The sequence below is a fragment of the Salmo salar genome, chromosome ssa09, assembly GCF_905237065.1.
Source record: "Salmo salar chromosome ssa09, Ssal_v3.1, whole genome shotgun sequence".
Lineage (NCBI taxonomy): Eukaryota > Metazoa > Chordata > Actinopteri > Salmoniformes > Salmonidae > Salmo > Salmo salar.
The window spans coordinates 2,249,883-2,276,372 of record NC_059450.1 but is presented as its reverse complement, the minus strand read 5'-3'; the positions used below and the strand labels follow the sequence as shown (position 1 = coordinate 2,276,372).

The 26,490-nt window shown below is 41.5% G+C and overlaps 1 protein-coding gene across 1 annotated transcript; it reads right to left on the bottom strand.

The window, feature by feature from the left end:
• Positions 1 to 26,490, bottom strand: LOC106610617 (prostaglandin E2 receptor EP2 subtype). The gene is made up of 2 exons (XM_014210027.2): positions 25,407 to 26,490; positions 1 to 4,673 (listed from the first exon to the last, which is right to left on the bottom strand). Exons 1-2 carry the CDS (start codon positions 26,220 to 26,222, stop codon positions 4,491 to 4,493), a joined length of 999 nt encoding a protein of 332 aa, XP_014065502.1. The 5' UTR covers positions 26,223 to 26,490; the 3' UTR covers positions 1 to 4,490.

Sequence of the window (26,490 nt, the reverse complement as noted above, 5' to 3'; positions counted from 1 at the left end):
TCATCTGTAGTGGTACCAGCTTTATTATGTCATGTTACAAAACCAAAACATCGATCATTTTATCGACACATTTAAAAAAAAAAAAATCGTCCATTGAGACACAAACAGTACTAGCTGTAAGCGACAAGGCAAGAAATGACATACTTTGACTTTGTTTTCGAGCTGCCTTTCTTGAAATTATCATAGCCTGCAATGATACGTAGGTACAAGGCCTGGAATATGTCACGTTGGGTTTCCGTCAAGGCAACCACGTGTACATTCTAAATGTACAAAACGTATGAGTCAGCCGAACCCAAATGACACCAGACAGGTTGAACGAGGGGAATCAAACGATCAAGTCTGGGAGGATGGCAGCTCTTGGCAACGTGTGCCACATTGACAGACACCACATTACTGTTGGTGATAAACACGTTTCTTTCTCTCTCCGATGAGTGACTGAATTGTTTTAAAAAGATACAAATGTTTGTCTATGTTCAAATTTGTTTACCATGATAACATAATCCTGTGGTTGAAATTTCACACTCAAAACAAGTTTGATGATTTTTTTCAAATCCAATGTATTTTCTATGTAGATTCCACATTAAAATACGTTGACAAATTACATTGAAACAATGTTGATTTAACCAGTTTGTGCCCAGTGTGTTATGTCCCAAATGGCACCCTATTCCCTACCGTATATATATAAAAGTAAGTGCAGTATGTAGAGAATAGGGTGCTATTTGGGATGCAGGCAAAGAGGGATATGTTCAGCAGATATTACAGGTTCCTTTTGAATGACTTTGAATAGCAACTGTATCAATAACACATTTTCTTAAAACGGACAAGGTGAATAATTTTATCTGATAAAGGAAGCCCAAAGACACACATTTGTAAAGCACTTCTGAATTGTGTATCTGTTGGAGAGCTAGTGGTGGGTTGCCATGGCTTCAGCCATTGATTTCATACAGTGCCTTCAGAAAGTATTCACACCACTTTTTTTGTGATTAAATTAGGATTTTGTGTCACTGATCTACACACAATACCCCATAATGTTAAGTGAAATTTTGTTTGTAGAACATTTTGGAAATTAATAAAAAATGTAAAGCTGAAATGTCTTGAGTCAATAAGTATTCAACTCCTTTGTTATGGCAAGCCTAAGTTCAGGAGTAAAAATGTGCTTAACAAATCACATAATAAGTTGCATGGACTTATTCTGTGTTCAATAATAGTGGTTAACATGATTTTTGAATGACTACCCCATCTCTGTATCCCACACAATCAATTATCTGTAAGGTCCCTCAATCGAGTACTGAATTTCAAGCGCAGATTCAACCACAAAGACCAGGTAGGTTATTTTAGTGCCTTCAAAGAAGGGTACCAATTGGTCAATGTTTATAGAAAAAAAAGATGAATATTCCTTTGAGCATGGTGAAGTTATTAATTAGGCTTTGAATGGTGTACCAATACACCCAGTCCCTACAAAGCGTCCTTCCTAACTCAGTTGCCGGAGAGGAAATGCTCAGGGATTTCACCATAAGGCCAATGGGTATTTTAAAAACAATTACAGAGTTTAATGGTTGTGATATGAGAAAAATGTGGATGGATCAACAACATTGTAGTTACTCCACAATACTAACCTAAATGACAGAGTGAAAAGAATTAAGCCTGTACAGAATACAAATATTCCAAACATGTATCATGTTTGCAACAAGGCACTTAGGTAATAATGCAAAAAATGTGGCAAAGAAATTCACTTTTTATCCTGAATACAAGGCGTTATGTTTGGGGCAAATCCAACACAACACATTACTGAGTACCATGTTATGGGTATGCTTGTCAACAGAGAAAGGTCTAGGGAGTTTCTTAGGATGCAAATAAACGGAATACAGCTAAGCACAGGCTAAATCCTAGAGGAAAACCTGATTCGGTCTTCTTTTCAACAGACACTGAGAGACGAATTCACCTTTCAGCAGCACAATAACCTAAAACACAAGACCAAATATATACTGGAGTTGCTTACCAAGATGACATTGAATGTTCCTGAGTGGCCTAGTTACAGTTTTGACATAAATCAGCCTGGAAATCTATGACAAGACTTGAAAATGGCTTTCTAGCAATGATCAACGAAGAATTTTAAAATAATAATGGGCAAATATTGTATAATCCAGGTGTGCAAAGCTCACCTGGAGCTCAAGCTCAAGTGTTTTATTTTTCATTCATTTGTAATAAATGTTAGAATTATTCTTCCACTTTGACATTACAGAGTATTTTGTGTAGATCGTTGACCAAAAAGGACAATTGAAAACAAATTATTCTCACTTTGTAACACAACAAAATGTGGAAAAAGTTAAGGGGTGTGAGTACTTTCTGAAGGCAATCTGGAAGAGGTGGTTCGTGCCTCTGGTCTCCCAATCCCCTTTGCAGGAGCTTGATTATATAAATCCAATCAACATTCTCTCCCACCACGAGGCAGGGGGCCTTAGGCCGCCTTGCCATAACAGACCTTAGCTATGGCATCTCCAACCTCAAAGGCTCTATGAGTAAATGTTTTGCAGCTAAAACCGAAATTGAGCTTTTATTATTGGAAAACTTCAGCTAGTTCCTCCGTTTCGGTCCATTTATCTTTTGTTCTGTGCCTAATAAACACGACCCAGGACTTACAGATGACATGACTAATCGGCTTTATTAATCAATCCAGAGAATAAACAGAATTAATCACATTTGTAATCGAATTCGCATGCCTGTTCCCGGGGAGCCAGCTGTTATGTAATTAACGCTATATAATTATGATGTCATTATTCTGTTTATTTCGTTAGTATTCGTGACTAGTGATCCAATTCAAGGCTCTGCATGTTGTTAATTCAATGTGGTCTCCCAAAGGCCACATGAGCATCTGATTTGCTTGTGTAAGTTCTATTGGTGGAGCAGGTCAGATCCCTGTTTGTTTTGATTATGGAAGAGTAATAACTTTTTAAAGGGGTGGTTAAGAGTCTAACTTTGTTAACACACACATCTGGATGCCATCCCCGACGTGGGCCTATGACAGGAGGTGGGGTTCCAGAAAGGGTTTGACGGATAAAGGCTGACGGATGGATGAGTCAGGCGCATATTTAGAGAAGTGTTAACACATGCATACACACAAATGCACAAACGTACACACACACAGTGGCGCACACACACGCGCTGGCACATGTACATTAATACACGTCTGTCAGTCTCAATCAGGATCTTCCGCAGTACTGATTAACGTGAATACATGAACAATAGGTATAATAGGTACATGGTAGGGTTCCCTGTAAATATCAATTATTTTCGGTGCCATCTCTTTGACACTGACACACACACGTACACACAGGAACGAACAGATTTAGAACTGCACACTGAACATCATAAGCTCCTTGTCACCTTCAGGTGCACTAATACATCAATGAGGTCTGAACACACATCATAATAAATACTCAGGCTGTCATTTCATCACAAAGAAACCTCAAGAATACAGAGGACACCTTTATCTTCTCACGATTCCAGCATAACATCCCCACATACATTTTGCATGCTACCCAACTTCAAATAACCAACATCTGGTTCGAAGTTCGTAGTGCCGCTTACCCATCTGACAAAAGAAAGATAAAAAAAATAATGTGTGTCAAAAATAAATGTCATGCTCGAGCTCTTGCCCTTTGGCTTTTCGAGGTGAGCACCCAGTGGGAGGAAAGGTGAACAGATCATAGCTGCAGGGAGCAGGGATAGTGTGTGTGTGAATCCAGCTTGCATCACATGGATGAAGTCTCTGAAGGTTCTGATCATGATACGCAATTCCCAAAACCACAAGGATGGCATATGATAGCGGAAGGAACATCTCAATACAAAGAAACTTCCCTGGGAGTCCCGGGGCATGCTAAAAGGGCATGGCGCCAACAACACATGCCTCTGGAACATGATCAACTCATATAGAATAAACAGTCCTTATCTGATTTAGTCCCTTCAGTGTTGTGAATCCTATGTTGCTGTCCTTGTAGTAGCCTCTGGTTTGGGAGTCCATGCTGTAAGAACATATAATGTGTAGTGCTTTAAAGAACGTGACCCGTACTGCAACCCCACTCTCCTTGGAGTTCGAGTCCAACTGTCCGTCTGCTGCTGGCCTCCGGAGGCTTCCAATTTGAGCCTCTCAGAGCTTGTTCTAAAACAAGAATGCAGCAGCAGCAGCCTACGTTTGCAGGAATGTGTAGGTTGCTGTTCCGCTTGTCCAGCTGTTGCCCCTAAGTAGCTCAACACCTCTCCCCCCGCCATAGAACCAGACCACTAGGCAGGCCGGGACATGTGGGCAGCAGCTCTATTCTGAGTGGCTACTCCCTTCGGAGGCTATTACAAGGCCCCAATCAGGTCCAATACATCAGCGGGTCAAACCATCTGCGTGGACATGTGGGGTGGGTGAACTCAGAGGAAGCACTGGGATGGCACAGTTCCAGCTGGGCGTGCGTGTCCTTCCCCAGGGAAGACTTGAAGAAAGACTACCTGGAGCGCAGGAGGGGCACCTTGCACAACGCTCCCCAGAAGAAGCGCAGCACTGACGGGCTGAGGAAGATGAACACCCAGGGGTCCACGATGGAGTTGGTGGAGAGAAAGAGGAGGGCGATGAGGTCTGTCTTGTGGCTCTCTTTCCGCTGGCCCACGGAGTTTATGTACACACGGATCTAAGAGACAAGAGAGGAAGAGAAGACACTGAATAGCAAGTCCTAATGTCTTACCGCAGGATGTCTAAGTGCGGTATCTGTGCCTGAGGCTTGTTTAACGGGTAACGCCAACACCTGCAGCACATACTGTATTCATCCCCCCCCCCCCCCAGCATGGGTACGAATCCCAGCCCCACTACTATTCTTCATTCCCCCCTCTCTGTGGCTCCCCACTCATTTCATCCTATCCCTCTCTGAATAAAATGAAAATACCCCCAAAATAATATTTTTAAAAAGTGTGGGATCCCACCTCTGCCACCAACTGTCTAAGCACGGGATCCCACCGCTGTCACCATCAATAACTGGCAAGGCTTAAAAGAGTATATTTTTTAAGCTCTCGCAAACATCCTGTTTATCTCATTCTCCCAAAAGTAAAGCAGACCAGAATGTACTCTTTGCTAGTACCTAACCAGCCAAACCACATTCCTATGTTTGTTTTGAAACCCTCAAACACAGGATCGGCAATGGGTGAAGTTGGCAAGGGCCAGTAGATGAAATGCATTTTAGGAGATCAGCGTCAATGTCAGATTATCGGAAACAGATCGTCTTTAGTGAAACAAAAGCTTCAGAAGAGGAAGCTAATTATGGAGTAACTCTCTCAAATAAACAAAAAGGAAGGCTGTTAAGTAATAAATAAATATAGAAACACATTTTGGCAGGACCTCAGAGGATAGCAGCATGGGAACCTTGGTTGTGTCCTCTCGAACATCACCCTTAACAAGCTCATAAAAAGTGATCCAATACAACACACTACTGGGCCCATGGCGTTGCAAAGATCACAACAATGGTTGACTGTGAGTGAGAAAACGTACCAACGCAACCATGCACTGATGGTATGTAACCCTATACTCGAGAGTACTGTATTTAGATTATTTAAGACTGCCTTACACTTGAGAAATTGTTTATTATCTAAAATAGCCTCACATTTTTATATATTAATTGGACCAAGAAGATGGAAATATGCAATCCTACTTATGGAGAATATTAAAATAATATAGTAATATGGATCTTTACTGATCATTCTACTTCAAAGCAAGTATAAGAATAATGATGATCCATGCTTCTTTGAAAACATACTGTAAATACTGAATAACAATATAAATGCAACATGCAAAAATGTCTGTGATTTTACTGAGTTACAGTTCATATAAGGAAAGCAGTGAATTTAAATAAAATCATTAGGCCCTAATCTATGGATTTCATATGACTGGGCAGGGGTGCAGTCATAGGTGGGCCCATCCACTTGGAAGCCAGGCCCACCCACTGGGGAGCCAGGCCCAGCCAATCAGAATGAGTTTTTCCCCACAAAAGGGCTTTATTACAGACAGAAATACTCCTCAGTTTCATCAGCTGTCTGGGTGGCTGGTCTCAGATGATCCCATAGGTGAAGAAGCTAGATGTTGAGGTCCTGGGCTGGCGTGGTTACATGTGGTCTGCGGTTGTGAGGCTGGTTAGACATACTACCAATTCTCTAAAACAGGCGGCTTATGTTAGAGAAATGCACATTAAATTCTCTGGCAGCAGCTCTGGTGGCCATTCCTACAGTCAGCATACCAATTGCACCCTCCCTCAAAACTTGGGACATCTGTCGCATTGTGTGTTGTGTGTTGTGTGACAAACCTGCACATTTTAGAGTGGCCTTTTATTGTCCCCAATGCAAGGCACACCTGTGTAATGATAATGCTGTTTATGATAATCAGCTTCTTTATTTGCCACACCTGTCAGGTGGATGGATTATCTTGGCAAAGGAGAAATGCTCACTTACAGGGATTTAAACACATTTCTGCACAACATTTTAGAGAAATACGCGTTTTGTGCATATGGAACATTTCTGTGATGTTTTATTTCAGCTCATGAAACATGGGACCAAAACTTTACATGTTGTTTTTACATTTTTGTTCAGTATATAATAATTTATCAAGCCTACAAGCAATACAAGACTCTATTATTATGGTGGGAGATTATAATACGGTTTTAAATACCTCAATGGACCGTAAAGGAAATCACACTACAAAATATCACCCTTATGCACTTAAGGAAATCACGAATATCATGGATATATTGGAACTAGTGGATATATGGAGGCTTATATATCATGACCTAGTGAGATAGACAGTTGAAGTCAGAAGTTTACATACACCTTAGCCAAATACATTTATAATCAGTTTTTCAAAACTTCTGATATTTAATCATTGTAAAAATTCCCTGTCTTAGGTCAGTTAGGATCACCACTTTATTTTAAGAACGTGAAATGTCAGAATAATAGTAGAGAGAATTATTTATTTTTAGCTTTTATTTCCTTCATCATATTTCCAGTGGTTCAGAAGTTTACATACACTCAATTGGTATTTTGTAGCATTACCTTTAAATTGTTTAACTTGGGTCAAACGTTTCGGGTAGTCTTCCACAAGCTTCCCACAATAAGTTGGGTGAATTTTGGCCCATTCCTCCTGACAGAGCTGGTGTAACTGAGTCAGGTTTGTAGGCCTCCTTGCTCGCACATGCATTTTCAGTTCTGCCCACACATTTTCTATGGGATTGAGGTCAATGCTTTGTGATGGTCACTCCAATACCTTGACTTTGTTGTCCTTAAGCCATTTTGCCACAAATTTGGAAGTATGCTTGGGGTGATTGTGCATTTGGACCCATTTGCGACCAAGCTATAACTTCCTGACTGATGTCTTGAGATGTTGCTTCAATATACCCACATCATTTTTTGGTGTTGATTGATGAGGAGAAAATATATTTCATCTGATTGCTTTCCGAATGCACTGTATATGCAAAATATTTGATGGTCAGACTGCATTCTGTCCCTTATCAACACCTTTTTTGTTGCCAGCGAGAATGACATAAGAAAGTAGTCAAGATGACTGGCTTGATTCAGCCTCCGCCATGTACAGTTGAAGTAAGAAGTTTAAATACACTTAGGTTGAAGTCATTAAAACTCATTTTTCAACCACTCCACAAATTTGATGTTAACTAACTATAGTTTTGGCAAGTTGGTTAGGACATCTACTTTGTGCATGACACAAGTAATTTTTCCAACAATTGTTTACAGACAGATTATTTCACTTACAATTCACTGTATCACAATTCCAGAGGGTCAGAAGTTTACATACACTAAGTTGACTGTGCCTTTAAACAGCTTGGAAAATTCCAGAAAATTATGTCATGGCTTTAGAAGCTTCTGATAGGCTAATTGACATCATTTGAGTCAATTGGAGGTGTACCTGTGGATGTATTTCAAGGCCTATCTTCAAACTCAGTGCCTCTTTGCTTGACATCACGGGAAAATCAAAAGAAATCAGCCAAGACCTCAGAAAATAAATTGTAGACCTCCACAAGTCTGGTTCATCCTTGGGAGCCAAACGCCTGAAGGTACCACGTTCATCTGTACAAACAATAGTACACAAGTATAAACACAATGGGACCACGCAGCCATCATACTGCTCAGGAAGGAGACGTGTTCTGTTGGTGCGAAAAGTGCAAATCAATCCCAGAACAAAAGCAAAGGACCTTGTGAAGATGCTGGAGGAAACAGGTACAAAAGTATCTATATCCACAGTAAAACGAGTCCTATATCGACATAACCTGAAAGGCCGCTCAGCAAGGAAGAAGCCACTGCTCCAAAACCACCATAAAAATAATATATTAGATTTGGAGAGGTATTTTCAGGGAATTGTATGGATATTAAAAATTTGATATCGCTATTCTAAAACGGATGGACAATGATTTTTAGGTAATATGTCAAATGCACGTATTCTCATATTTAAAAAATGTGTATATTTCGTATAAATATATGTTAATAGTATCTAACGTCTGTAGGGTCTCAATCCTTTACACAGCTTCTCCGGGGGATAGATGATTTGGAACAGCATTCGTCAGTGGGTGATTCTCAGAATCAAACTGCGTGCAGCCCTTTAAGTAGCCAATCTCCATCACACTATTGTTGACGTAAGTTCAATAATAAAAATCCCTAAGAAAATGTATACATTAAAAACAAAAAGTGTGAACCCTATATTAAAAGCTATTTTTTGTGTTTACAGCGGACAGACCCAAAAGATGGATCACGGGTGCTTCATGTACTCTGAACGAGGACGTCGATGCTATTCTGCCTTTCTGTTCGAATGGGTTTACCCTAACTCCCCCCAGGAACCAAGCTCCATATTTCCGCCCCAAACATGGCACAACATCTGCGCAAGTGCATTGCGCAGAATCCCACTGGCCCGAAAAGTTACTGCTTCAAGAAACGGCCCGACACGGACAAGGTTTGAAGCCATTATATCTGTTATATATATATAATATATATATATATATATATATATATATATGTCTTTAACCATCTGTACCTTCTGTAGTTCCTTCTCATAAAACGATCCCTCTATAAGCTCCCCGTCATAATCTTTTAATTTGTAGACAGGGGTATGCGAGGTAGACATTCGGTAACGGTGTCTTCGTCACTGTAACCTTGCTCATATTTCTTGTCGAAAACACCCCTCAACATTGATATACGTACCATGTCCCCCACTATGAATTTAAAATAAAAAAAAATCTTACAGCGAAGGGGGAACAAACTATACAGATTTTTAAAGACTTGAAAAGAGTTTTCAGAAGAGACCTCTGCGGGCTTCATCCTTATACTCTTATGGTAGCTGTAGTTGTAACCCTTTACTAAATCTTGAACTATTTCGATATATCTATGCGTGTTGTGATCTGTAAAATATCGCCACATCCGCTCCTTCAGAGTTCTGTTAAAGCGTTCGACAACTGAAGCTTTCAAATCCGAGCCTGTGGCAAAATGTACTATATTGTGCTTCTCCATGAGTTTCTGAAAAGTATAATAAAAAAATTATTTTCCGCCATCAGTCTGCACTTTCTTGGGGACTCCTCCTTCCTTCAAGATAGCGCCAAAGGCCCTGGTCACCTCTGCCCCACTCTTATTTCTTAAGACTCTTACAAAGGCCATTTTAGAGAAAATATCTATAACCGTTAGCATGTATCGATTTCCATCATTTTTATCTGTATGGGCCTGCATGTCACATAGATTCGCCTGAAACTGGGACAAGGGATGAGTAGAAAAAACTATATTTCTTGGAAATTGTTTCATACAGGTTTATGCATAGTATAAGCATCCTGCGCGGCTAACCAATCATCCACTTGAGCAACGCCTAACCGGCTACCTGTTCCTTCGGCTATAGCTCTCTGTAAATGCTCCTTACCCCCATAAGACCCAGGGTTAGAGGGGGTGTAATACACGTTTTTCAACATCTGCTCCACCATCCTTCCTGCCTCTCTGAGGTACAATAATGTTAATGAGCCACTTTCAAATAACGACAACATTTCAGTTTCATTTTTGTATTTTTATTTTTGCAAACATCATGTATTACATATACAGGCAATTTAGGATTCGTTGCAGGATACTTGTCCCCGTTTTCTCAACGATCCCAGCATGCAACACCCTGTATATTTGGTTTAGATTTACAGGCTTGTGTCGCTGAATTTTTAAAACCCACACATCAGCTATATAAGTATATAAACAACAAATGTGATACATGTTACAATTAAACGGTGTTTCAAACAAATAAAGTAAAATCTTAGACAAGTTTGCTTCTAGTTCTTCAGAATCAGCCACAAGACGGGAGACCAGTTGTGTCCATTGCATACTCTCGCCCGTATGTCGTACATGATTCATGATTTGCTCCATTTTTAGCACACGCTCTACATTAGCCCATGTATTATGGATTGTGTAGAACAATACATTGTTCACTTTATTTTCAATAATTTGATGCATCACATTTGTAAGTGCTCTCAAAAGAAAAAAACGTATTTATTCTCTCTAACAACGTATGTATATAGTTCCCCATTGCTTTACATCTAAATAACAAATAGGTATTGTCACTCGGTCTCTGGGGTTTTGTTGAGCCAGAAAGTCATCACGTCCTCCACCACAGCTTCCCGGTATTTGTTGTCGTCCACCAGGGTGTGTCGGATTTCTTTGAGTTTCTCGTGGATGTAGATCGCCTCCTTCAGTTCATGTAGGAAAGCCTCGGTTACCCCGTAAACTCTGGGAATAGACGGCACAAGACCCATAGACTCCAGGGCTCTGACCAGCGCAGGTATAAACCTGCAGGACCACAGTCTTTTCACCAGCTCCTCAAAATGGTTGAAAAGTAGTATTTTTGGGGCTCGTATAAACACGGATGCGGGCTGTGGACATGTAGGGAGTGTCGGGGATCTTGGCTGGGGGGAGTAGAATGGTTGGCTGCGAGGCATACAGTCCTTAGGGTCTGGCCCCCATGACGTATCAGAGTCCAGGTATGTTGTAGGAATATCCATGGTATATGCTGAAATGAAGAAGTGGAGGCTTTAAGGGACCTCCTTTTATTGTAGAACCAGGCCTTTGGGGGGTCAGGGCGTGGTTAACGCAGCCGCGTACTTAGTTCTTCGGGGGCTGACCCTTCTGAGGATGACCCTTCTTGGGATTCCTTTGAATCATAATCCTCAGGATTCGTATATATTATGCACTTCCTTAGCCGAACAATGCTCTGCCACTGTTGGCTCTGTACAAAAAGAACATCCAACAACTCAACATGCTCAATTCCATTAGATCCCAACTTTTAAAAGGAATAAGCATTCGCAACCTAAAATCCCCAGTCAGGCCACCATCACGAATGTTTTGGTTGCAGGTTTCCTCATTGCTGATATAGAACTCCACGCATCCACATGGAAGTCCATTCTTTCTCTGTATTTATCACCCTGTGAAATACTCTTCCTGAGGAGTCTGGGGTACCTTCCCAACGGGTCTCGTAGACCGTAAACAAGCTATACCCCTTGGTGATAACTCTCAGTTCGGGACACAAAACCTTGCGAAAACCCGACCAGTCTTCAGCCCCATAGCCCACTCCTAAAGTCTGGTCTGTATATTCTCCACCTTCGGCTACGGTATAGAGTTTCACTCTACGGGCCGGGTAATCAAACTGAGACCCCCAGTGCTGTCCATTAGACGTCATCACTTGATCTTTCAGTGCAGTTATGGGCGGTATTTGGGTTCTACACACACATAGAAACCGCTTTTTTGGCACATCGTATATTGTTGCTTTATACTGGGACTTTTCTCTATGTTTCAACCGCGGTCCTGCTTCCGTTGTTACGGTCATCACTGCTTTACCAAAATCCATGTTTATTTTTTAAATCTTGTTTAGTGTTCTGGGGCCGCATGTGTGTCTGGGGCGTATTTATAAGACGTCTGTCTCCAACACATAGCCCCCCGGACATTCCTAATTCATAGACAACAACCATAAGAGCAATAAAATAGGGGGGTGTGGGGGCCATCCTCTTTGAAATGTTCAAACACAACCCCCCCAGCTCAACGAGGTCCCTACACATCAATCATCATGACAACCTCAAAGTGATGCAATATAGATATAAAATAACACACACTCTAACACTCGAACAGGATGCAACTATATGACCCTAACCACGTGACACCTTCCCGCCAGGATGTCCTGACCGGATGCCCTTATTTGGGCATGTACGCCCCAGCTGGACATAGGGTCATAAATCACGATTTTGACCGATGCCGTCTACTTTATTCTCTCTGTCAAGGACCATATCACCTCCACCCTACCTGACACACTAGACCCACTCCAATTTGCTTACCGCCCCAATAGGTCCACAGACGACGCAATCGCCATCACACTGCACACTGCCCTAACCCATCTGGAGAGGAGGAATACCTATGTAAGAATGCTGTTCATCGATTACAGCTCAGCATTTAACACCATAGTACCCTCCAAACTCGTCATTAAGCTTGAGACCCTGGGTCTCGACCCCGCCCTGTGCAACTGGGTCCTGGACTTCCTGACGGGCCACCCCCAGGTGGTGAGGATAGGTAACAACATCTCCACCCCGCTGATCCTCAACACTGGGTCCCCACAAGGGTGCGTTCTCAGCCCTCTCCTGTACTCCCTGTTCACCCACGACTGCGTGGCCATGCACGTTCCAACTCAATCATCAAGTTTGCAGACGACACTACAGTGGTAGGCTTGATTACCAACAACGACGAGACGGACTATAGGGAGGAGGTGAAGGCCCTCGGAGTGTGGTGTCAGGAAAATAACCTCACACTCAATGTCAACAAAACAAAGGAGATGATCGTGGATTTCAGGAAACAGCAAAGGGAGCAGCCCCCTATCTACATTGACGAGACAGTAGTGGAGAGGGTGGAGAGTTTTAAGTTCCTCGACGTACACATCACGGACAAACTGAAATGGTCCACCCACACAGACAGCGTGGTGAAGGCACAGCAGCGCCTCTTCAACCTCAGGAGGCTGAAGAAATTCGGCTTGTCACCAAAAGCACTCACAAACTTTTACAGATGCACAATCGAGAGCATCCTGTCAGGCTGTATCACCGCCTGGTGCGGCAGCTGCTCCGCCCATAACCGGAAGGCTCTCCAGAGGGTAGTGAGGTCTGCACAACGCATCACCGGGTGCAAACTACCTGTCCTCCAGGACACCTACACCACCCGATGTCACAGGAAGGCCAAAAAGATCATCAAGGACAACAACCACCCGAGCCACTGCCTGTTCACCCCGCTATAATCCAGAAGGCAAGGTCAGTACAGGTGCATCAAAGGGGACCGAGAGACTGAAAGGTAGTTGTTGTGAAATTGTTAGGTTATATTACTTGTTAGATATTACTGCATGGTCGGAACTAGAAGCACAAGCATTTCGCTACACTTGCATTAACAGCTAACCATGTGTATGTGACAAATACATTTGATTTGATTTGATCTCCCTATCCCAGTCTGCTGTCCCCACTTGCTTCAAGATGTCCATCACTAAATGACTATCGCCCCGTAGCACTCACTTCTGTCATCATGAAGTGCTTTGAGAGGCTAGTTAAGGATCACATCACCTCTACCTTGCCTGACACCCTAGACCCACTTCAATTTGCTTACCGCCCCAATAGATCCACAGACAATGCAATCGCCATCGCACTGCACACTGCCCTATCCCATCTGGACAAGAGGAATACCAATGTAAGAATGCTGTTCATTGACTTTGGCTCAACATTCAACTCCATAGTACCCTCCAAGCTCACCATTAAGCTTGGGGCCCTGTGCAACTGGGTCCTGGACTTCCTGACAGGCCGCACCCAGGTGGTGAAGGTAGGAAACAACACCTCCACTTCGCTGATCCTCTACACAGGGGCCCCACAAGAGTGCATATTCAGCACCCTCCTGTACTCCCTGTTCACCCATGACTGCGTGGTCACGCACGTCTCCAACTCAATCATCAAGTTTGCAGATGACACAACGGTAGTAGGTCAGATTACCAACAATGACAAGACAGCTTACAGGAGGTGAGGGCCCTGGGAGTGTGGTGCCAGGAAAAAAATCTCTCACTTAACTTCTTGGTGACAGGGGGCAGTATTCAGAAATTCAGATGAATAACGTACCCAAATTAAACTGCCTGCTACTCGGGCCCAGAAGGTAGGATATGCATATTATTAGTAGATTTGGATAGAAAACACTCTGAAGTTTCTAAAACTGTTTGAATGATGTCTGTGAGTATAACATAACTCATATGGCAGGCAAAAACCTGAGAAAAAATCCAACCCAAAAGTGGTTTGTAGTTTTACAAATGATTGCCTTTCCAAACTACAGTGTCTGTGGGGTCATTTTGCACTCCCTAAGGCTTCCACTAAATGTCAACAGTCTTTAGAACCTTGTTTCGTGCTTCTATTGTTACTGGGGAGAGAATAAGAGCTGTCTCAAGCCTGGGACCAACGAGTTGTTTACTGCGCGGGCACGCAGGCGTGCTGTTCCTTCTTTTTCCTCTGTAATGAATACGCTATTGTCCGGTTGGAATATTATCGAAGATTTATGTTAAAAAGACCCTAAGGATTGATTGTAAACATCGTTTGACATGTTTCTACGAACGGTAATGGAACTATTTGACTTTTCGTCTCGGGTTTTGCACTCACGCATTATGTCTTTGGATTAGTGATCTGAACGCGCGAACAAAAGGAGGTATTTGGACATAAATATGGAGTTTATCGAACAAAACAAACATTTCTTGTGGAAGTGGGAGTGCATTCCGACGAAGATCAGCAAAGGGAAGTGAAGATTTATAATACTAATTCTGAGTTTTGTTGACTCCAGAACTTGGCAGTTAACTGTATAGCTTGCTTTGATGGCTGAGCTCTGTACTCAGCATATTGAACAATGTGCTTTCGCCGTAAAGCTATTTTGAAATCTGACACAGCGGTTGCATTAAGGAGAAGTGTATCTATAATTCTTTTAAAAAAATGTTGTAAATTTTATCAACGTTTATGATGAGTATTATTGTAAATTGATGTGCTCATTCACCGGAAGATTGGAGACAATACATTTTCTGAACATCACGCGCCAATGTAAAATGGGGTTTATGGATATAAATATGAACTTTATTGAACAAAACATACATGTATTGTGTTACATTGAGTCCTGGGAGTGTCATCTGATGAAGATCATCAAAGGTTAGTGATTAATTTTAGCTGTATTTCTGGTTTTTGTGATGCCTCTTCTTGCTTGGAAAATGGCTGTGTGGTTTTTCTTGTTTAGGCTCTGTCCTAACATAATCTAATGTTATGCTTTCGCCGTAACGCCTTTTTGAAATCGGACAATGTGGTTGGATTAACGAGAAGTGTTTCTTTAAAATGGGATATAATAGTTGTATTTTTGAGAAATTTGAATTATGAGATTTTTGTTGTTTTAAATTTGCTGCCCTGCTATTTCACTGGCTGTTGAATAGTGTGCCCCCAGAGAGGTTAATGTCGACAAAACAAAGGAGCTGATCGTGGACTTCAGGAAACAGCAGGAAACCCCTATCCACATCGACGAGACCATAGGGGGCAGGTGGAAAGCTTCAAGTTCCTCGGCATACACATCACTGACGATCTGAAATGGTACACCCACACAGACAGTGTGGTGAAGAAGGCGCAACAGCGCCTCTTCAACCTCAGGAGGCTGAAGAAATTTGGCTTGGCACCTAAAACCTTCACAAACTTTTACAGATGCACAATTGAGAGCATCCTGTCAGGCTGTATCACCGCCTGGTATGGCAACTGCACCGCCCGCAACCGCAGGGCTCTCCAGAGGGTGGTGCGGTCTGCACAACGCATCACCGGGGGCAAACTACCTGCCATCCAGGACACCTACACCACCCAATGTCACAGGAAGGCCAAAAAGATCATCAAGGACAACAACCACCCGAGCCACTGCCTGTTCACCGCACTATCATCCAGAAGGAGAGGTCAGTACATGTGCATCAAAGGGGACCGAGAGACTGAAAAACAGCTTCTATTTCAAGGCCATCAGACTGTTAGCCATCATTAGGTGGCTTCCACCCGGTTACGTAACCCTGCACCTGAGAGGCTGCTGACCTATATACATAAACTTGAAATCACTGGCCACTTTAATAATGGTACACTAGTCACTTTAATAATGTTTACATACTGCTTTTCTCATCTCATATGTACATACTGTATTCTATTCTACTGTAGTCTATGCCACTCCGACATTGCTCATCCTAATATTTATATATTACTTAATTCCATTATTTTACTTTTAAGTTTGTGTGTATTGTGTGTATTGTTGTGAATTGCTATATATTACTGTACTGTTGGAGCTACAAAGACAAGCATTCTGCTACACGCAATAACATCTGCTAAACATGTGTATGTGACCAATAACATTTGATTTGATCTGGTGCCGTGGTTGTGTGCATCCCTAACATGTGGAAAATAAACAGTTAGATATCTGGGTGCAGAACCATACATGTGAGGGACCGGCTCAAATCGGTCTTATGTAGGAACATTTGAAATTGTGTTTTTTACATTGGATAAAAGTAGAGACTCAGAGCTACAAAATGGTATATCACACACTGCACTTGAGGAACAATGGGAAAGTAATTCTGCTTTGAAAGTTGATAAACTTGTAAACACCAACTTTTCAGAAAATAGTCTGTGAATATTTGGTGGCTACTGGAGAGCTCTCCTTTGTCTACACCCATTCAGCATTGTTCACGCCCTCTTAAGCCAGCCCCACCCATCTCTTTAAGGATTCACATGAGGTGCTAAACAGTGAGTGGTGTAGTAGATTAAGACTAAATGTGGTAAAAGTAGTAGCCTACAATAAGGAAAAATTCCAGGTACACAGAAAGTGTCCAGATATAAATATTTTATAAATATTAGATGACACTAACCCAGACACACTTGTCTAAATTGATGGGTCAACAGTTTTTACCCCCAAGCCATAAGACTCCTGAACAGGTAATCAAATGGCTACCCAGACTATTTGCACTGTGTGTGTCCCCCAACCCCTCTTTTACGCTGCTGCTACTCTCTGTTTATCATATATGTATGCATTGTCACTTTACTATACATTCATGTACATACTACTTCAATTGCCCCGACCAACCAGTGCTCTCGCATATTGGCTAACCGGGCTATCTGAATTGTGTCCCGCCACCCACCACCCGCCAACCCCTCTTTTACGCTACTGCTACTCTCTGTTCATCATATATGCATAGTCACTTTAACCATATCTACAGTTGTGGCCAAAAGTTTTGAGAATGACACAAATATACATTTTCACAAAGTCTGCTGCTTCAGGGTCTTTAGATATTTTTGTCAGATGTTACTATGGAATACTAAAGTATAATTACAAGCATTTCATAAGTGTCAAAGGCCTTTATTGACAATTACATGAAGTTGATGCAAAGAGACAATATTTGCAGTGTTGACCCTTCTTTTTCAAGACCTCTGCAATCCACCCTGGCATGCTGTCAATTATCTTCCGGGCCACATCCTGACTGATGGCATCCCATTCTGGTTGGTCGGGGCAATAATCAATGCTTGTAGTTTGTCAGAATGTGTGGGTTTTTGTTTGTCCACCTGCCACTTGAGGATTGACCACAAATTCTCAATAGGATTAAGGTCTGGGGAGTTTCCTGGCCATGGACCTAAAATATTGATGTTTTGTTCTCCGAGCTACTTAGTTATCACTTTTGCCTTATGGCAAGGTTCTCCATCATGCTGGAAAAGGCATTGTTCGTCACCAAACTGTTCCTGGATGCTTGGGAGAAGTTGCTCTCGGAGGATGTGTTGGTATCACTCTTTATTCATGGCTGTGTTCTTAGGCAAAATTGTGAGTGAGCCCACTACCTTGGCTGAGAAGCAACCCCACACATGAATGGTCTCAGGATGCTTTACTGTTGGCATGACACAGGACTGATGGTAGCGCTCACCTTGTCTTCTCCGAACAAGCTTTTTTTATTATGCCCCAAACAATCAGAAAGGGGATTCATCAGAGAAAATGACTTTACCCCAGTCCAATCCCTGTACCTTTTGCAGAATATCAGCCTGTCCCTGATGTTTTTCCTGGAGAGAAGTGGCTTCTTTGCTGCCCTTCTTGACACCAGGCCATTCCTGAGCAAGCTCTGTACTGGTGGTGCCCTGATCCCGCAGCTGAATCAACTTTAGGAGACGGTCCTGGCGCTTGCTGGACTTTCTTGACCACCCTGAAGCCTTCTTCACAACAATTGAACCGCTCTCCTTGAAGTTCTTGATGATCCGATAAATGGTTGATTTAGGTGCAATCTTACTGGCAGCAATATCCTTGCCTGTGAAGCCCTTTTTGTGCAAAGCAATGATGACGGCACGTGTTTCCTTGCAGGTAACCATGGTTGACAGAGGAAGAACAATGATTCCAAGCACCACCCTCCTTTTGAAGCTTCCAGTCTGTTATTCGAACTCAATCAGCAGGACAGAGCGATTTCCAGCCTCGTCCTCGTCAACACTCACACCTGTGTTAACGAGAGAATCACTGACATGATGTCAGCTGGTCCATTTGTGGCAGGGCTGAAATGCAGTGGAAATGTTTTTGGGGGATTCAGTTAATTTGCATGGCAAAGAGGGACTTCATAACCTTCTGGAGTATATGCAAATTGCCATCATACAAACTGAGGCAGCAGACTTTGTGAAAATGAATATTTGTGTCATTCTCAAAACTTTTGGCCACGACTGTACATGTACATACTACCTCAATCAGCCCGACTAACCTGTGTCTGTATGTAGCCTCGCTACTTATATTTTTCACTGTCTTTTTACTGTTGTTTGTTTTCTATACTTACCTATTGTTCACCTAATACCTTTTTTGCACTATTGGTTAGAGCCTGTAAGTAAGCATTTCACTGTAAGGTCTACACCTGTTGTATTCGGCGCACGTGACAAATAAACTTTGATTTGATAGAAATGCTATAACCCCCAGCCACATCTTGCCAAGTGGATGGGTATCTACAGAAGGTGTAAACAGTACAGCCACATGGTTACTTGCATAGTAGCAATATCATAAATAGATAGTGTAAATATAAATTAAATAATATCCAGTATGTACAAGAACAATATCAATAACAATATCAGTGATAGATGAGGTATTTATAGGCATACAATCAGTGGTAAAATTGCTGAGCAGCAGGATAAAACATTTTTTAGTAGCAGTTCGTATGGCGTGTGTGTTAGGAGAGTCACTTGAATAGTGGCACTGCAGATAGTGCTGATGACTGGTCCATCTGAACCATGCATGAAAAAGGGAATCTATATTCGGAGAGCCTGTTTCTGTCCTGCCTCTGTCCTGCTTTTGGTGCAGGGCATGTGATGTCCGTAGCCTCTTTGTCGCAAAACTCCCTGATCTTCTCAAAAACATAAGTTTGTCTAGCTGTGTCCAGTCCAGGTGGTGCTTGTACACCTATTTAATACTACTGTAAACCAAACTCAGTCTAATCTGGGACACCATAGCCTCAACAGGCAGCCAGTTGAATTCCTGAAAGCAGCTCCTGCCTATGTGAGTATGTGGACTCACCTTCAATACTACCCTGATCAGTTTATGCTGGGCTATCTTGAGCTTCCCCTTCAGAAGCTTAGATAAGCCCCCAAACCAGGAAGTACCAGCGTAGTAAAAATGGCATTGAATGAGGGCAGTAGCTAGCCCTCTCATGGTCCTTATCAAGCAGCTTAGACTTTCTAGCCCATAACTTAGTCTTGGATTTAACTATCCATAGCACTTTAGTGGCCATGCTCACACCTCCCAAGCTTCCATCAAGATCTTGCTACCATGGAAATGAAAATAACCACCCTGATTAACTCTTTAGTAATTTCCCAGTATACCTATTTGCTTATGGTCTTGCCTACACCTAGTGACTTGTTTTTTTAATTATATGAGCAAAAAATATTCCATTTGATTTGGAACGGCATTTCAGACAAAATTAAACAGGCCTATTTATATAACAAATATGAATTCGGAGGGCAGAAATGATTAAATATTAAAGCATTAGACCTCTCACTGAAGTCTTCAGTCATACAAAAGTTATACTTAAACCCAAACTGGTTATCTAGCAGATTAGTAAAAATGTCTCACCCCATATTCAACAATGGCCCTTTTCCCTTTAATCAGATTACAATCTCTCACTTTGTTATTTGAAAATTAAAATCCAAAATATCGCTATTAAAACATGCCATTAAAAGTTGGTTGCAATTTCAGTTTAATCCACCAGAAAAGACAGAACAACTATTACAATAAATATTATGGTTAAACTCAAATATACTAATTGATTAAAAAAACGATGTCATAATTTTTTTTTTAAGTATAACCTTTGTAAATGTTATCATAAATAGGACTGGTGAAGTAGTCACACATGCAGCTCACAAAAATATATGGAAATGTCTGCTCTACTCAAAATTACAACCAACTAATTGCAGCACTACCGCAAAAATGGAAGAGCCAAGTGGAAGGGGGAGAAAGTAAGGAACTTGTCTGTTGGCCTTGCTTTAAAGACCAGTATTGGTTAAAGAAAATTGTGATACATTTTTTTTTTTAAGTATACAAATTTAATTTAAGGACAAAAAAATGAACAGCTGTACCACAGAGATTTGATGTACTAATACCATGGCAGATGGTTTATCAACCGATACACAAAACAATGCTGGATTCAAAACTTAAGAGTTTTTCAATTTAAATGATTATACAGAATTCTTGCAACCAATAGAATATTATATATAAGCGGGATACAACCATCCCAGCTCTGTAGATTTTGCTGCGAAGTGACAGAATCATTAGATCATTTGTTTTGGTACTGTCCATATGTAGCTTGTTTTTGGTCGCAGGTTCAGGAATGGCTGAAGAATTGCAACATTTACCTGGAGCTAAATAGCACTGCTGGGTGATTTAAAAAGTCATAGTCAATCGATCAATAATATAATAATATTTTTCGCAAAATAATTATTTAATTTACAATCTGTAGAAACTATGAGAATAGAAAGGTTCAATACTTTTGTGAAGCATCACAGCACAGTTGAAAAATATATGGCAAATAGAAATCAAAACTGGACGGTCTTCAGAGATATGTGAAAGGGGTTGAGTGGAGCTGAAGGATGGGATTAAAAACAAACAAAAGGTAACTATTGTAAAATATACTGTGTCCGTAAAATGTATATGTCACGACTTCTGCCTAAGTCGATGCCTCTCCTTGTTCGGGTGGTGCTCGGCGGTCGACGTCACCGGTCTTCTAGCCATCATTGATCCATTTTTCATTTTGCATTGGTTTTGTCTTCCTACACACCTGGTTCCAATCCAATTCATTACATGTTGTGTATTTAACCCTCCGTTTCCCCTCATGTCCTTGTCAGAGATTGTTTGTGTTATGTGCTCGTGTTTTGTATTGGTGCGCGACGGGTTATTTTACCCATGTTTATTTATTTATGTACGTAGTTTTTTTTGGAGTTTGTTTTATATTTATTAAACTACTCCATTTACCCCAAGTTGGTTTCTCCTGCACCTGACTTCCCTGCCACCTACACACACAAATATGACAGTATATATAAGCTGGAAGTAGAAGCCTAAGTGCTATTGTCCATTATTTTACTCCAATTAGCAGAGGTGTGGTAGGGTTAGGGGAAAATAATAAAGGAAAATGTATTTAAAAATATATATTTACAAAATAAATATATGGGGGATTGGAAATAATGCAGACAATTACATTGATGGAAGCCACAATCTATCTGCAATATTAAAGCTGATCTACAAAATAATAATAACAAATAAAAATGTAAAGTATAACAAGCGGTAGATATGTTCTATGTGCACTATTTCTATGCTTCCCTTAAGTTTTGTTTTTGTGTCTTTTACTTTCGGTTTTGTACACCAGCTTCAAACAGCTGAAATAACAATATTTTTGGTTATGGAAAATACACTACATTTCACAGCAGTTTAGATGGTACAAAGATTATCCACACTATACTCGCTTATTTTGCCACATAAAATGAAATTAGGCAAACTATTAGAGTTTTAGCAACCAGGAAATGGTGGAGCAATTTCTGCATAGTGCAACTTTAAAACATACAGAGTTTGTATGTAAGCTAATCAAACAAGAGAGGGTAGGCTGAGGCCAGAGCAACAATGACACTATCTACATTTCTATTCCACATGCTAAATGTCACAGAGTCGAAGATGTATTTGCAGGAGCGAAACAAGATTTGGTCTGGTACAAATTTCCACCAGTCTGTCTGTCGCTAGATACCTTAGAACAGATGCTATTTTCTGAAATAAAGTCAAATAAAGTACAAATGCCATCAATATCCCTATCAAGTAATTCCACAATAATGATAGGAAAATGTGACCATCTCACAGGTTATTACTCTCAGTATTAGTGAGACACATTCCTCGACCGGGCACACACAGCCCCTGCTCTATGTAGCTAAGCTATGTGCACTGTTTGGCTTTCCCAGTGTGACACACAAATGCTGACTCCAGTAAAAGTGGGCCAATTTCCTGAAACAACCATAATTACTCCAATATCCTGTGGGTGGAACTAGCAGTGTGAACAACCTCGAGGAGAGTGAAAAACACACCACAGCCATGCCTTACTTTTGTGTCTGCACGGTGTACAGGACCTTAGGTACTCACAAAGTGCAATGGGGCCAAGCTCATCCATATGAATTATTGACCCTGCTAAGTGTGAGGGTTGATTAGTGTTCTCAATACATTCATATTCCAGTAAGCATTAGGCAAATATAGTAATGGCTTTATAAGTACCTCCAGATTGTGATTCTCTACTATTCTTTCCTTGTGTCCTTTCTCTATGGCTCCTCAGAACGTATTTCTGACTTTCTCCTCCAATGCGTTTTTGGAGAAGGAAGCGATGAGATAGGACTTGAGGAATCGAGCAAAAGACGAATGAAGAAATAGCCTACATGTAATTTTGGTATTCCCTCCAGCCGAGGTGCAATTTTGTTTCCCAAGAGTCAGGGGGTTAGGGAACAGCACCTTATCCCCCAGGGTTTAATCTACTAAATAAAAATACTTCAGAGAGCTTCTTCAAATTCTCCACTAATTCTGCTCTGTCTGAACCCTACGTACCCTGGAACTTGAGAAAACTCTGGCTGGATTGTTTCATGCGGTTGCTTGTTGTTTAGTTAGAGAGCACTCTGGGTGGATGTTGATGAGACAAGCAGATAGCTGTATTCTCAGTAGGTGTTCAATTGCAACAGTGAAACTATGTTTAATTATTCATCATATCATCTGTGACTGAGCGTACAGAAGCAGGATGCGGTTTCATTAACAGCAGACCGACCTAGAGTATAGGCTTAAATCCCACAGGGGGCTCTGACTGTGTCGGCATTACCTTAGATAGAGTCTAGTGCGCTATACTGCCTATAACACTACCTCTGAGCGATAAGAACGATTAACCAAGACGTGGGAAATACGTTTAAAAGTATAGGATCCTCATTTATCACCTTTTAAGAGTCCCGAGTTTTCGAACACAATGGAATGTTTGAAATTGAACGAATGATGTTGTTATTGATAACCTATACAAGTTATGTGGTTAACAACCATACTTTTACAGTATGCGGGGTCCTGTGTTTGGCATGATAAGCAAGGCCGATGTTCCGCTTTCACGATTGGTTTACAGATGGCGTCATGGGACATCCATGCGTTTGCGCGTATGGCCGATGTTGCTTTTCTCCATAGGGGCAGACACCTTGTCAATTTAGCAGGAGATCATTATTCTGTAACAAGCACATTTTTCATGCCATCTACCTATTGGTGACCTCAAATCTATCAATGGATCTCATCCATCATATGGAGCGGGGGTGGTTGAGAGGGAAACTGCATTGGCCCCACTGTTGGGGCCCTGGACCGCCACTGTGCGACCCTGATGAAGCTCCAATTGTGAGAAAGCTGACTGACAGGTAATGCCTTATGATACAGGTATAATGCATTGACTTTTCGTAATGTATGACCCCCCTTATAGCCTTATAACGAGACATCATAAATGTCAATGCACTCTAAATGATTATACCTGTCAGAGTTAAATTACCAAAGTTGACTTTTCTAATAACCTGTTTTGGTTTTGTGGGGGAATTGTTCTGTGTGAAATGTCACTGGTTGGTTGGCATTTGGTTTCCTGCCTACATGACGCATACAGTGATCTATAAGTAGGTACCACTCTGTTTCCTATTGTTGTCTACTTCCTTCCGTTTCTGAGTGTCTTTCATAAGATATACTAATAATAACACAAACTCCATGTAGTAAGTGTTAAAGTACATAATGTGTTTATATCATAGCATAACTGGCACACAATCCTCAGGGAACGCTAGTCTAATCTGACATAAATCAAGAGCCAGGAGGATTCAATCACCACTTTATTGAACCAGAGGCAATTAGGACTAATGACCATGTAACTCCATGAATGGTGATATATGGGACACTGGGATTGCCGTGTCTTTACAGGACTGAATCTGCTAATCACAACAAATCACAGCTGACAGAGACAAGTGTCCACCCCTGACATACCATTCCACATGGATTCACAAAATCCCATCTAAAGCCTTAGGTTAATGTACATTGATCCTCAGAATATGCCATGAACAGGGTATTGAGGCAATACCTCAGTCAATGACAAGCAGATTTTTAGGAGCAGGAGAAATATAGCTCCAACATATGGGCACAATTTGACATGCTAGTTGTGGTTAACCTTTTATGCTTTATCTTAGGTTGCAAAATGCTTTGAGATATAAAAGACATATGTGAATGTCTTTATTGAAATGCAATGCCCTCTTTATTGCATAACTGTACTGAATAAGAACATGTGTTACTCATGTTTGTCTTTCTTTTCTGAGAAACACTCTTTGTTGATACATGTACATTTTTATGCTGACTGTATTAGACAGGCATCCTAATATTTTTGGATGTGCAACTGTTTGGATGTTGGCTTTGCCTTTTACTTTCAGTAGACTATATGACAAGGTATAATGCATTGTGATGCAGTTATAAGGCATTGCGAGACGGGTTATTAGCTTATGTCTAACTATTATCATAATAATGATCATGATTAAATAACAGTCATTTTGAGTACGTTAAAGATTTCATAGAGAGACATAGCCTACCATATAAACCTAAAATGTATCCTACCACTGTTATAACAAGTAATATGGCATTAGAGCTGTCTGCAGACCAAGTAAATTGTTATTACCTATCAAGTGAGAAATCAAATATAGCTTGACTCGATTGCGCAAAATATACGTGTCAGACTATCAAAGGGACACTTGGGAGGCAAACAGTACAACATTTAGAAAAGTTAAAAAACTTACCACCAGAGGAAGGGAGCAAATCATGAATATCACCGTCATGAACACCAGTACGATGAGATGCTCGACCTCTTCGGACATGGAGAGGACTCTCCGGTCCTTCTTACTCCGAGTTGTCACGGGTCCCCCGTTTAGTTTGCGCCTCCGGTACATCAAAACCAGGTGATAAACGACAAAGGCGTTACAAGCCGCTACAGAAAGGACTAAAATGAGCATAACAGTTGCGTACAGGACTGGGTAAACACGGTCTTCAGACATTAACGGATTCATGTCAATGAAGCACCACGTCCCCGGGCAATACTGCACGTAGTCCCCGAAACCCAAAAAGGGCATGATGCAAAACACCGCGCAAACTAAATAGATGAACGGAATGGTGATATATCCACAACGTTTAGTGATGTGCCGCCCGTAGAAGTAGGGGTAGCCAATTGAGAGGCATCGCTCGAGCGCCATGGCGAAGAGGAGAAATAATGTGGCCAAGCTGAAAAAAGTCATACAGAATCCAAAATACTCACACATTGCAGGAGGTTCAGTCTTAATCATAGCAATAATGGTGGTGTTTAAGGAATAGGCAGCCAGGACGAAAGGGCTGACCAGACAGGTGCCCATCAAGTCCGTGACGACCAGCGTGGTGACCAGAACGTGAAAGAGCGACAGTCGCTGCCGGCTCTGGTACTTCCTGCGGCGGATCTCCAAAAGGATCAAAGCGGCCAAGTTCCCTATCACTCCGGCGGAGAACATGATCGCGCTGATGCGCGGGTTCCCCTTGTCAATGTGCAGATTGCTGTGGCATGGGTCATTCTCTGTGTCATTTGCCATAGGAAGAGCTTTGCCTCCGTTAAATACTTCAGTCCTGCTCTATCTGGGTGATATTCCAAAACGAGTTGCTGTTCCGCAGAATTAAACTTAAGTGCTTTAGTTTCAGCACTTTAAAAGGTTGCGGTGTCTGGGAGCTTGTGATGAGACAGGTTGAGAGAGGAGGGCACCTATTGTGATGGCGCCACAAGCGTCTTTTCTCCACCTTTTCTTTACACGAATTACAACTCATCAGTGAAGTATAGTGAGCTAAGGTTTCTATGTCGTGGAG

Coding starts and splice junctions, on each gene's coding strand:
- LOC106610617 (XM_014210027.2), bottom strand. CDS start 26,222: ATGGCAAATGACACAGAGAATGACCCATGCCACAGCAATCTGCACATT. Junction 4,674..25,406: donor TTTGCTCCCTTCCTCTGGTG/GTAAGTTTTTTA, acceptor CTTGTCTCTTAG/ATCCGTGTGTACATAAACTC.